Below are 12152 nucleotides of genomic sequence, written 5' to 3'. Positions count from 1 at the left end.
TCCAGACTCTATCAACCAAAGTAACTTTTTAAGGGCTAATACATATCAGTAGCAATATTATACCTTAAACAATAAATTAGAATAATTCCATAGTGGTATCAGCACGTAATTTGTCTAAAGCCAACAAAGAGTGAATTGAGAGCCCAGTAAAAAAGAGAAGCAATTATGCCACCACTTCAGAACACCACCTCCACTTAGGAAGATGAATCAGCACTACAGAGTGGTCATTTTAAGTCAGGTCTTTTAGTAGAAAAATGAAACTTGAGTTGAGTGTGCTAATTTCAGTCACAACTTTTGCCCTGAATAAGCAAAGTTTCTTGTAATGCTCTGTGCTACACCAATTCTCATATCAAAACCAAATGTCAAAGCTGCATGAGGTGATCATATTTTGTCAATCCCTTCTGTGAAAAAGTTATTTTATTCAAATTATTAATTATCAGATCAAATGAATCTGCACAGGAAGAAAAATTCTAATCTAAGTAGCTATTGGAATGAGAAGTGGGTAGTCAACCCCTCCTAAACTTCTTTGAAATCAGTTTACCGTTTTCCTTGCAAAGGATCCAGATTAGGAGACAAAACACTCTAGGAAAAAAATGAATGCCCCAAGGGTTGAATTTTGTACAATTACACCACAATGCAAACACCATTAATGCCTTCTGAAATTAAATCTCCTGAGAAATCCAACTCTTCGAAATTAGCACCCAAGTTGCTAATTTCAGTACATTTATGCCTCACTAACCTGCCTAACAATATGAGTGACATGCAACAGTCACTTTTTATTGCAGTGTTACCCCTACTAAATCACACACATTTCAAACCACCTCAGGATTTGTAGTTCTCCCCATTCCTCACAGAATACTTACCAGTAATAGGCACTTTAACCCATTGAAGCAGCAAAAAACAATGAGTGAACAGAACATGAGAAATTTATTTCAGGACTATATTAGAAAATGGCTAAAAGAAAGCGACATTCAAAGTTGTTAAATCTTCACAATATGTAACAATGAAAGCCGTTTAAAAAATATAAGGCCACATTATTATACTATCAGTGTAATAATAGGGACTTGGGAAAAGCAAGATTGTCATACTAACTTAGTGCTAATGTACACAGAATGGAGAGCAGCATTAATAACTGATACATGAAGAAAAAGAAAACTAGCATAGCTACAAAGTAGTAAGAGTTTCATATAAAAAAACGTGTTCTATGATTTAGAACCCATAAAATATTCCTTTTCTCTAAATAAGGCAGAAGAAAACTGTTTTGTCATGCTGGGCCGAACAAAGGCTATATGAAAATGGAGAAGGCCAAATTATGCAGTTCCAAAGAACAAGATTACAGGTACCCAGCCTCTACTACATGGTGTGCCCAAAAGTTTGTACACTTCTCTCCACTATTTCAGTCCACACAATGAAAAATTTATCTCTTCCAGCTATCAATGGTTTGCTTATAGGAAGAGATTATCATTCCCAGAATAGAATTCCTAGCAAATGGAAATGCAGACAGGAACTATTAAGCTGTTCTTCAGTTAGTTCCTTGCCCTTGGTATTCACAGCTGTCTGTAACTGTGCCTACCACAGCAGCAAATACCATGACAGTATGGGAAAGTACCTCACAGGATAAGATTTGAAAGTTCTCTTGATTATTTGGGAGACAACATGAAAATCAACAAGGTGAATTGAATGGTGAATGCAACAATAGTGTGTGTTGGAAAGGGAAGTGAAATATATAACTGCAGAATGGAGTCATAGACTGGAAAATGATAACTGTGATTTTAACAGGTAACTCAATGCAAGTCAGTAACATGAGCACAATAAAAAGGAGAAAATACAGTTTATTTAGCAGAAACAGTAAAAGTGGGGCATTGGGGTACCTATTCCACTCAGCTCAGCACTAAGACTTCTTCCAAGAACTGTGCCTTATTTGGGGCACTGCAATTTAAAATTCAACCTATAACTTGGAAAGTTGGAAAGCATTCAGAGGAAAATAATGACAACAAATTTAGAAAACATCAGCTATGAGTGAAATGATGGGGTTAAACTCAACTAAAAGAGAAATAATTGAGGACACAAGAGCCTTTCAATGTGTAAAAGACTGTTTTGAAAGGACAGAAATGTGCCAGTTTTCCATATTTTCTAGGAGTCTCTCAAAAGAAAATGGCTCAATCCACAGCAATGAAGATTTAGTCTAGATAAGCCTAGTTAGGAAAAACTAGGGGTGAGCATTAATAATACTTAGTAGTAACAGTTAGTAGTAATTAATACTCAAAAAATTGACGTTTGGGTCCCAAATATTACTAATATGAATTGGAATTTATTTTTACTAAGAAGGACTGAGGCACTGGAACATGCCAGTGCAAGAGCAAAACTGCTACAAATTTTTCAATCATAATGAGACAATTTCCATAAAGAATCTGTATTATATATATAATGCCCATCTCCAAAACAGTGAAGGGATTTAATTGCCCCAGGTCCCTTTAAGCTTTACTTCTAGGAATCTAATTTTCAACTTGTCTACATTCACACCCACTTCCTGATATTTGTCTTTTATCCTAAAATAACCTCAGCAACTGACTGAAACCCAATACTGCACATTGTGTTTATCCAACTGAAAATGTGGGTACAAATTATATCTTTATCTTATTAAAAAAAAAAACCAAAACAACACTAAAACCTGCATTCAGTGTTAGATGCAGCATTGACATAGGCAGTCTGTCCATTTCAATGTATGTTCTTCTTGTTAAAGTAAGTATAAAGCTGAAAACTTTACTAGTTATTGCCAACTGAATTATGTAATTAATACAAGTATATGGAAGTACCTGTTCAGAACATGCAAAGAAAGTTGTTGTTTCCTCTTAGATATTCTGAAAGTTTTTCCCTTTTCTATTTTTCTTCTCATTCTCGTTACATAGAAAATTAAGCTCTGGGTGCCAAAAAATGCTAATGTGGACCTGCATTTTATTTTTAAAGATATCTTAATAGAGCTCTAGTTTCACATGTCAGTTTATTGGAACTCAGTTTCAATGCTCTGGGGAGAAAAATTTTAGTATTTTTCATTTACATATTTCCTCATTTACTCTTCAGTTAGCAGTGACTAGGAATAGCTTCTTAATGAGTATATAAAATAATTTTTATTCTAAAATTGTTGTCAGTTTAATTCTGAATTGATGAACTGAGAGTAGAATTATTTTCTGGCAACAGCATAGTTTTACATAAAACAAGCTGTTTCAACGTTCAACCATGCAAGGAGACAAAACTCATGCAGGAATGGATAATGACGGACTAGGGTCCTCACCTAACACAGCTGTCGGCACAAGTGGATCATTGGGCACTGTAGGAAAACAAAGCCCATGAAGAAATACATTACCCTTAATTTATGTATTTTTAAGAATAAAAACAATATACTTCAGAGTATAACCATTAACTAAACTCCATTAATTTTATTACAAGAGAAAACCAGAACAAATACAGTTCCAGAAAGCATCCTGAATAAAAGAGGAATGAAAGGCAGTGATTTCACACTTCAGAAATGTAATGATCAGAGCAAAGAGATCCTTACTGAAATGAAATAAAGAAGACATTGCATGCAATTTAGTTTTTGAAAGGGCTCCTCCTTCACTATTGTTTTTTCACTTTACAATAAAGATTCACTTTCATAGAACTCACTTCTTTCCTTTTAAACCTATCCTCTCATGTAATAGTTGAATAGCTAATCTCAAAATAAAATGATATTTCTATAAAGTTTTCCAGGTAATTAAAAAAAATTATATACATTCTTACTGTTAATAGCTTTTTTAATGTGCAGTACCAAAGAGATTGCTCATAATGAGTACAGGAAAATCACAGATACACAGATGCAGATGTCTGAATAAAATTCATAGAATTTTATCTTTCATTATCACAAGAACCATGCAGAGATAAATGCACTGTTTCGGACAGAAATGGCAGAATCCAGGATTTGTTTTTGTTCCAGTCTGGAACAAAAAATTACAATGTCAACATGTTTGTGACAGAATTAAGCTCCAGTTCTCAAACAATCTGCCTGAAAGTTTGTTACTTTCAGGAAACCCTGAAAGCTTGGAACACTTGTATTAGCACAGACAATGATCAGGAGAAACAAATCCTCCAATACACAAAAAATCACATACCTAAGATGTTAGAAACCGGTGATGTTGGACTTCTTTGCCAACCAACCAGGACAGCTGTGGTGGCTGGAGCTCATGGCCTTGGCATCATATCAGTCCATCTGAAAGGCTGCCTGTGTGCCTGGCAGCCCTGGCTCACTAATAGCAATGTAAATTCCTGAGGAATACTTAGCCTGGGATCCACCATCACAGTCCATATCAAAATGTCTCTGCAATCCTGCCTCCACAAATTTCAATGCCAATAAGACATCAAACTTTGGAGACTTTTCAAACTGTTCCAGCCAAAACTGTGTAGAAAAACCACCAGGCTGATACTAAACTCCCATTTATAATTGGTTATGAGACACTTAAAATGTTAGCATTTTGCAGTTTGGTAAGCCTCAATAAACCAAGCAACAAACCCTACTCCAAAACCCATTTCCCTTAAAACAACCAGGAAAGATCTTAAGAGCCTTAAGGGATGTATTTTGCTCAAGCATGGTAAGCAGTATGGGAGACAAGAAGGGATATGGAGCGCCATTCCCAGAAGATGGCACTTCAGAAGCAGCTCAGGCAGCTCAGATCTATTTAAAGCCAAGCCACAAGTCCATGGAGCTGTGCAAAGCTCAGGTTCCTACCAGCTCCATGGCAGAACTGTATCCCTTTGTAACTTATACACTAGTTTTGAAATATTCAGTCTGCCAGTGGAGTATCTTGCTTTTGGCAAGGTATAGAGCAGATGTTGGGAGGCAAGAGTGCTGAACAGTGGCAGTTATAACCCTTAACAGTCAGAAGCCCAAACTTTTTCAAAACCAGACAGTTGGCATTTCTATAAAATATGAATACAAATATAGAACAAATTTGCAGATATATTAATAAGCTTGTTCCTAAACTTCACAAACAGCAATAAAAATTGTCAATGTTTCCTTCTGTTGTAATGTCCTTGCTGCCAAAAAAATAGAAATTAATTTGGACCTCATATTTTTTTCATTACAGACATGGTGTTATGCAGTAATATTTTATGTGCTGGCATTAAATAGCCTCATGAGGGAAAACTCAATTTCAAGTTTTAACTGAGTTATTCTAGAATAAGTATAATACTTTCCCTAAAACAAATATCATTGCATAGAGAAAGCACATGCAAATATTTAATTAAATAACTTCCCGCATTCCAATAAGGATAGCACACAAACATCCCTACTCAGCCTTTCGCTTTTCCAGTGTTCCTGGAAAACCTGGAGCTCAAAACAATTTTCCTTAAAAGCAGAATTCTTTTCTGCGTTTCCCTATTCACCTACACTCTGGAGTATCTATCACTCTCTACTTACATCTGGGGCTGAAGTTATGCGAGTCCATAAATGTGATTGACAGGGGATCCTCTGCATGCAGAGTGCTCTGGTCGGCGTAACTCCTGTCCATGGCATTCACCATGTGGGTCATCTCCTGGCGGGTGGTTCCCATGGCATCCTTGCGCTTCTTTGCAAGTTTGCTGCCCAGCCAAAAAAAAACAAAACGTAAACTACCTTAATATTTGATGAACATTTATGTCTACAGTAATCATTCTCTATAATCCTGAGTGACTGAAAAGTTTGACTTATTTCCCCTTGTGCAATTTTTTCAGCATGTAATTGGTAAAACTGTGCACCCTGCTATGAAACAGTCATGGTCTTGTGTTTTCTGTACACACACAAATGCTGTAATGGAAGTGCTTACTTCTGTAGCTTGGTAGTAATTTTTTTTCCTGTGGAGTAATTACACTGATATAAACAAATTAGAGAATATAATTACATTTTAACTGAAATGACAAATAAGAAGCATCTGTGCATGCAGTTTTATCAACCATCTCCATTTAAATATCTGTTTTGATTTTATAAATGGATAATTCATTCCCCTTGCTTGCCTTGTTGGGAAAAAGAGTCATGTAACCTTCTAAATTACTTTGTTAGTCAAAAAACCTATGAAGTAACAAAAGAAACATAATTATTCAATACATATTTATATTACGTTTTATGTAAAAGGTTGTGCTGCCCGTTCAATATACATGATACAAGAGAATACCACACTATGTTCCTGATACTGAACTTTGGTTCTTTGAAAAACAAAACCACCCTCATCATTCTACCCTTTCATGCAGTTTGGGAACATCGCAATCTTGACATTAACAGTCTTACACTCTGTATCACAGTTAAAGACCAACCTAATCTGTACAACTAAACCCCTCAAATTAACAGCCAATGCTCTTAAAGTACACATTTCAGAAATATCTCTCAATTCCCCCCTTTTGATAAAGAACTGGAAGTGATTTTCACTGTCTCCAGGAGTCAGATGGAAGAAGGTAATATATTTTAATTATAACTTAAAGCCTACAGCACTTAAAGCATATATCTCAAGTAGCAGGAACTATGCAGAGCAGCATGAGGTGCACCTTGGTTCTGCAGAAACCTGTAACATGCATTAAACTGTTCTGAAATCTCCCTGTTTTCAGCTGAAACCATGACTACAATACAACAGATAACCAACCTGCTTAGTTGGATAAATCTGACACCACATGGGAGAGACACAATCACTTAAGACACCGAGTTCTTGAAAATATATATTTAAAACACTGCTTATCTTCATAAGCTTTTTCTGCATAGAATACCATCAAATGCTCTGGTAATTGTTTAGACAGTGTTTATCTTACATTTCTCTTGACTAAAAGGACTGCCAACTTTAAATATGCCATTCACATTCTAAGAGCAGACAAGGATAATATTAGACACTTACTACATATTAGAATATTAGATATTAGGAAGATATTCCTTGCTATCAAGGTGGTGAGACATTGACACTAGTTGCCCAAAGAGGTTGTGGACTTCCCCTCTCTGGACATTTTCAAGGCCAGGCTGGATGGGGCTCTGAGGAATCTGATCTGGTGGATGATGTCCCTGCCCACAGCAGGGGGCCTGGAAGTAGATGATCTTTAGGGTCCATTCCAACACAAAAAATTCTGGGATTCTATGAAGAATATTAGTGCAAGTTATCCATCCATTTACTTGTGGAGTCCTGGGAATGCTCACCAGAAAGGACCTGCACTGTTCTCTAGGGCAAAAGTACTTCATGCTTGTGCATATTTAAGAAAAAGTCATAGGGCTGTTTCTTAAGTGAAGAGTCTTGGTTCATGATGAGGGACCACAATGTAGAATATGGATGGACAAAGCCCTCCTGTGAATAAGATATTCTTCCACCAATCAGACTCATGTCCTTATTTTGTCACATTTCCCACAACCCCTTCCCCCTTCTTCTTCTCCATCTACGGATGGAATAGTTGGAAAATTACCACTCAGTAACATTCTCGCTACAAAAATCCCAAAGATGGTGTATAAACCTATCATTTTTTCATCAAACTATTGTTTGATGGAGTTCTGTAGCAGTTGTTAAATGAAAAAAAAAAAGTTGAATGTCCCCCCTAAAATGCTTTATTTTATACATTTACTCCACACATTCCTTTCCACTTAAGAGGAGCTGGTTTAAATGACACTCTGGTTGAACAAATGAAGACCATAAGAACTTCCAAGAGTGAAACTGCTTGAGCTTTATAACTGATTCCCAATACTATCAAAGCCTTCACAAAACTAACATTTCTAGTTCAAAGCAGTTTTTTAAGTTTCAAAGCCTTTCAAATAGTCTCTGTACACTGAAGAGCACCTTTTCCTAACGTCACCTCAGAAACGGAACAAAAAGACTATTACATCTCATCTCTCAACGATATTAAGCTTTTCTTTGAAGCATCACTTTGTAACAAAACCAGCTAGCTAAGCTAAATAAATCAACAGCTATTAAGGCTTTCACGTTATTAGCTTATTACAGTAGCTACTTTCTAATTCTTAGGCTCTGCTTCAATGCCTAAAAAGGCCTATTGTGTTGTATTACTGCAACCCAAAGCTGCTGGGAAGTGGGAGGACAGCTTTATTGTTCAACAGCTCCTGGCTCCCTTGCAGTTTGATGACTTCTTTTTCCTTTCTTTTCCTTTTTTTTCCTTCCCTCACTCAGCTAAAGGCACATGCAATCTATGCTTCGTGATAGTTAGGCAAATCATTAGGTTAAAGGACTTGAAGCTGACAGAAAGTGTAAATGATTCTCATTATCTGCTAAAAGATTCAGTTGGATGAATCTGCACAGGTGGGTGTTACAGTGGTTGGAGGGGAAATGTGCTTCATCATAGGATGAAACTGTGTGGTTAATTATCTTGAGTTGAAGCAATTGTTATTTAACAAGGAAATTATAATTTGTCACAATACATCAGAGAATGGCAGCTAGCCAAACTAGCTTATCTTTTTTTTTTTAAGTTTGTTTAAAGAAGTCAACTAATTTTGCCTAAAAATGTGGAAGAGCATCATTATCGGACACCACCACTTCATCAAAGCACTCAAGTGCATGCTTAGAACTCCTCTGAAGTCAAGGGCTTTATGCATTTATTTAAAATGAAGGAGGTGTGTAACTGCTTGCTCAATCACAGACAAAACTGTCACAGTCCTCACAAAAACTCATTTGGTCAGCAAGTATAAAAAAAGTCAGTTTTTCTTCAATGAAGCAAAACTTTATACAAACCAATGCCATGAAATAAGATCCACACTTAAAGATGTGTATGCAAAGCACCTCAAAAACAAAAGAGGCAGACCATAAACCATTTATAAAAGTTTGGCATCTGCCTACAACCTGCATAGGAGAGGCAGTGCACAAGATCACTCCTGAATTGATACTTGAAGAAAGTTCAGCTTGTGATTTACAGGCACAGTTCACTAACTAGGAAATGGGAAAAGAGCTTTTTTCCTCAGTCTGATGTGTTGCTTTGAACCATAATGCAAATTAAATTATGATTATAATAAACTAAAATGATAGTTAAGGAAAAATCTGTAGCAAAAAGCTAAAGTCTCAATATACAGTCAGAAATACAATATCCCTTTAAAAAAAAGAAACAACAGGGTAAGAATAAAAGGAACAATTATACAAGCAATTTTTCAAGCCTGAGAACAACGAAAAGTAACAATCAATAGAACTTTGGAAAAATTATAGAGACTGTTTTTCTTTTTTAAAAAGGGATACTGCATCTTTAAAACACGTAAAATAGTACGTCACCCATATTCTACTTACAGATAGTAGGAGTAAGAATAGTAGCTCCTCCTGGCAAGCAAATCACAGACAGTGGAAAAAGAGAAGCAATGGTGAATGAAAAGCGTGACTCTGTCACATCCAATAAAGCAGAGAAATGTGCGTTTAAAAAAAAAGTTGAAAAATTCATGTTTCTTTGGTTAGCATTTCAACTTGCTCATGCACAAACTAGCCTTACTTTGCCATGCAGTTAAAAACAAACAAAAAAAAACCCAAAACCAAAACCAAAAAACCCCTAGCGTATAAAAATGATTTTTTTTAGAAAGACCACTTGAGAAAATTACATGCTGAGATTTCACTTATTGCCAAATATTTTGAAAATTAAATGGATTGTGTAATTTCAACATGCAGTTCAGCATAATATAATGATTACCGCCTAGATGTCATGACAAATGAACAGCTGTGTACAAATCTTGTGTAGCAGATATGCTTTTTACTTTTCCATCACAAAAAATAAAGGTTCCATTATAAATACATTTAATCAGAAAACAATTTCTTGTCATTCCCGTTAATATCTTTATCAGTACACAGTTGTATACATATATGTTTGTATGCGTAGTATGTGTAGCTATATGAGTACACACATTTTAAAGAAAACTGCCCATTTCCAGCAGACGTGTGTACTGGCATATACACCACACATTTCCTGGATGCAAACATATGCTTTCTGTTTTAAAATCTTACAATTGGAAATGCTGATGTAGACATGCTAAGCGTCAAAAATATGGAAGGTAAACAAATGGAAGGAAATGAAGGACATTTGGAAATAGTCCAACAATGATTTCGAAAATAAAAATGGCATTGCTTGTTAAAGATGCAGTATCCCTTTTCTTAGCTGGTTTGATTACTCCAGTAAAAGCCTGTAAAAGCTGTTAAGAGCTTCATTCAGGAAAACTTCAAACCAATTTGTATAAAATGATCAGGCAAAGCCTAAAACATCTCAAGCTCATGAACAAAACTGCTTAGTACTCCATTTTTCAATAAAATGTGATGCTGCATTTAATCAGTTTGAGATAGTGGTGGCTGTGCATACGACTTAATAAACCAATAAAAATGCAGAAACCATTGTTTTATTGACTTTTCCATCTAAAAAGCTGTGGTCAATTCAGGTACCAAAAGGGATACTACATAATGGATCACTGAATAGGTAACACTACAGAGGATGATTCAGACAGATTGGTTTTCAGTCCCACCAAAACTAAGTGATGTGTGTTTCTGTATACGTGAATGTGTCAGAGTTTTTACAGCTGTTTCTGGCTTCATGATATGAATTGCCCTGATTCACTAGATGGACTGATTTAACTCAGGAACACAGTTTTCCTATGCTTTTTCTAAGAGACCTTGACTAAAGCTGGTATTAAATAAGTGCCCATTTTCACTAAAGGCAGAGGGGGAGAAGAATGACACACCTACAACATATGCAATAGCCAACCAATTAAACTATCATGATGAAAAATTGCCAAACATTAAAGATTCATTAAGCAGGTTAATTTCTCACCTATTTAGAATACAAAATAGTACAGGAGGAGTTTAGAAATATTATGTGCTTAAAATGATGATAATTCCTAAAAGGATATTGCCTTCACAGGTTCAGAGGAGGGAAGAGGGCAAAAGTGGAAATTTAAAAATATCACTTCACAGATATAATTAACTGACTTTGGTCAAACAATTCAATAGTGAAAATTTGAGCCTAAAAGGACTCTGAAAGGAAGAGGCAAAAAGATAGGAAAAATAAACACATGGATTTGTTTGTTTGTTTGTTACTTGCAAAACTAGTCAATCACATCTGGAAGTGACTGACACTGTAGTGTTAGATGGTCTCTCTCTCACACACAAACACACATGCACACACAGAATTTTCTATTAAACGTAAGGGGACCACTGTAACACGCACTAAGATCATACTTCCCAGCACATACCTTGCTACAAAGCTACAATATAGAGATTTCCTCCTAAAAGCTGAAAAACAACTTCTTTTTTTGTTTTTCAAAAGTTGTGTAAATAAAGAATACTGGTACGTCTTTTAGCATATGATGAGTTGGACCTTTTGCATATGTGTTAATTCTCAACCACAGAGGTAAACAACAGAGAAAAGTAAAAGCACTTTTGGGAAAAATCACATATGTAGCTAACTAACACAGAACACTATAAGCATACCTAATGTTTCTAATGCAGACGTTTCTTCTCCAAGTTATATATCTCCAGGGATAATTGTAAAAAGGCAATAAATTAAAAAAATCTAATGCAAACCAGTAATTATAACATAGAGAATGATCTTAATCTTTAAAATTAATAGCAAGCTGCATTTCAGAGGAATATACGCAACAATTACAAAAATACTTTTTATTATAACTTCTGCAAAAGGCAAGGGAACGCAACGCACACACCATGGGAAGGCAAAGGGCTCGTTCTACCCAAGAGAAACCAGCTTGTGCCGCGTGAAGGGGGCCCGCCAGGGAGGGAGTGCACAGAGAGACAGGAATCAGTTTCTGTACTATAACTGTGGAATTATAGGGACATATTATGCAATTTTATGCCAGGTTAAAAGACTTGCAACTACTGGGAAGGCTAGGCTTTGAAACACCGACCAAGCAATAGGATAGCACAAGTTGCTACAGGGAGGAGGATTGGGATGCAGGGCTAGCATTGAACAGTGCCAGAAGATGGCGATATTGCTTATTGTCTAAGAAAGCACTGAAAAAAATATAAGTTCACTCAAATTAATACACTTTTAAACAATTTCATGCACTAAGGACTCACTAGATAATTTTACAGTGATGTGGTATGTCTTTTAAGAAAAAACTCCAGGTTTACAAGAGCATAAATAGAGGTATAAAATTACATTATTTTGCAAGCTGGGTAACATACAGATACAAATAA

The 12152-nt window shown here is 35.8% G+C and overlaps 1 protein-coding gene across 5 annotated transcripts in view; it reads right to left on the bottom strand.

The window, feature by feature from the left end:
• The window catches only part of PTPRK (protein tyrosine phosphatase receptor type K), a 389920-nt gene that overhangs the window by 24724 nt on the left and 353044 nt on the right, over positions 1-12152 (bottom strand). For 3 of the 5 annotated variants that reach the window (XM_069010807.1, XM_069010808.1, XM_069010804.1), the window contains exons 15-16: positions 5450-5610; positions 3293-3328 (exon numbers count right to left, since the gene is read on the bottom strand). In XM_069010807.1, coding sequence (XP_068866908.1) covers positions 3293-3328; positions 5450-5610 — 197 coding nt within the window. The remainder of the gene's footprint in view (positions 1-3292; positions 3329-5449; positions 5611-12152) is intronic. The other 2 variants (XM_069010805.1, XM_069010806.1) reach the window with 1 other exon arrangement.

Source organism: Aphelocoma coerulescens, chromosome 3 (genome assembly GCF_041296385.1).
Source record: "Aphelocoma coerulescens isolate FSJ_1873_10779 chromosome 3, UR_Acoe_1.0, whole genome shotgun sequence".
Lineage (NCBI taxonomy): Eukaryota > Metazoa > Chordata > Aves > Passeriformes > Corvidae > Aphelocoma > Aphelocoma coerulescens.
This window is presented reverse-complemented; position numbering and strand designations above follow the sequence as displayed.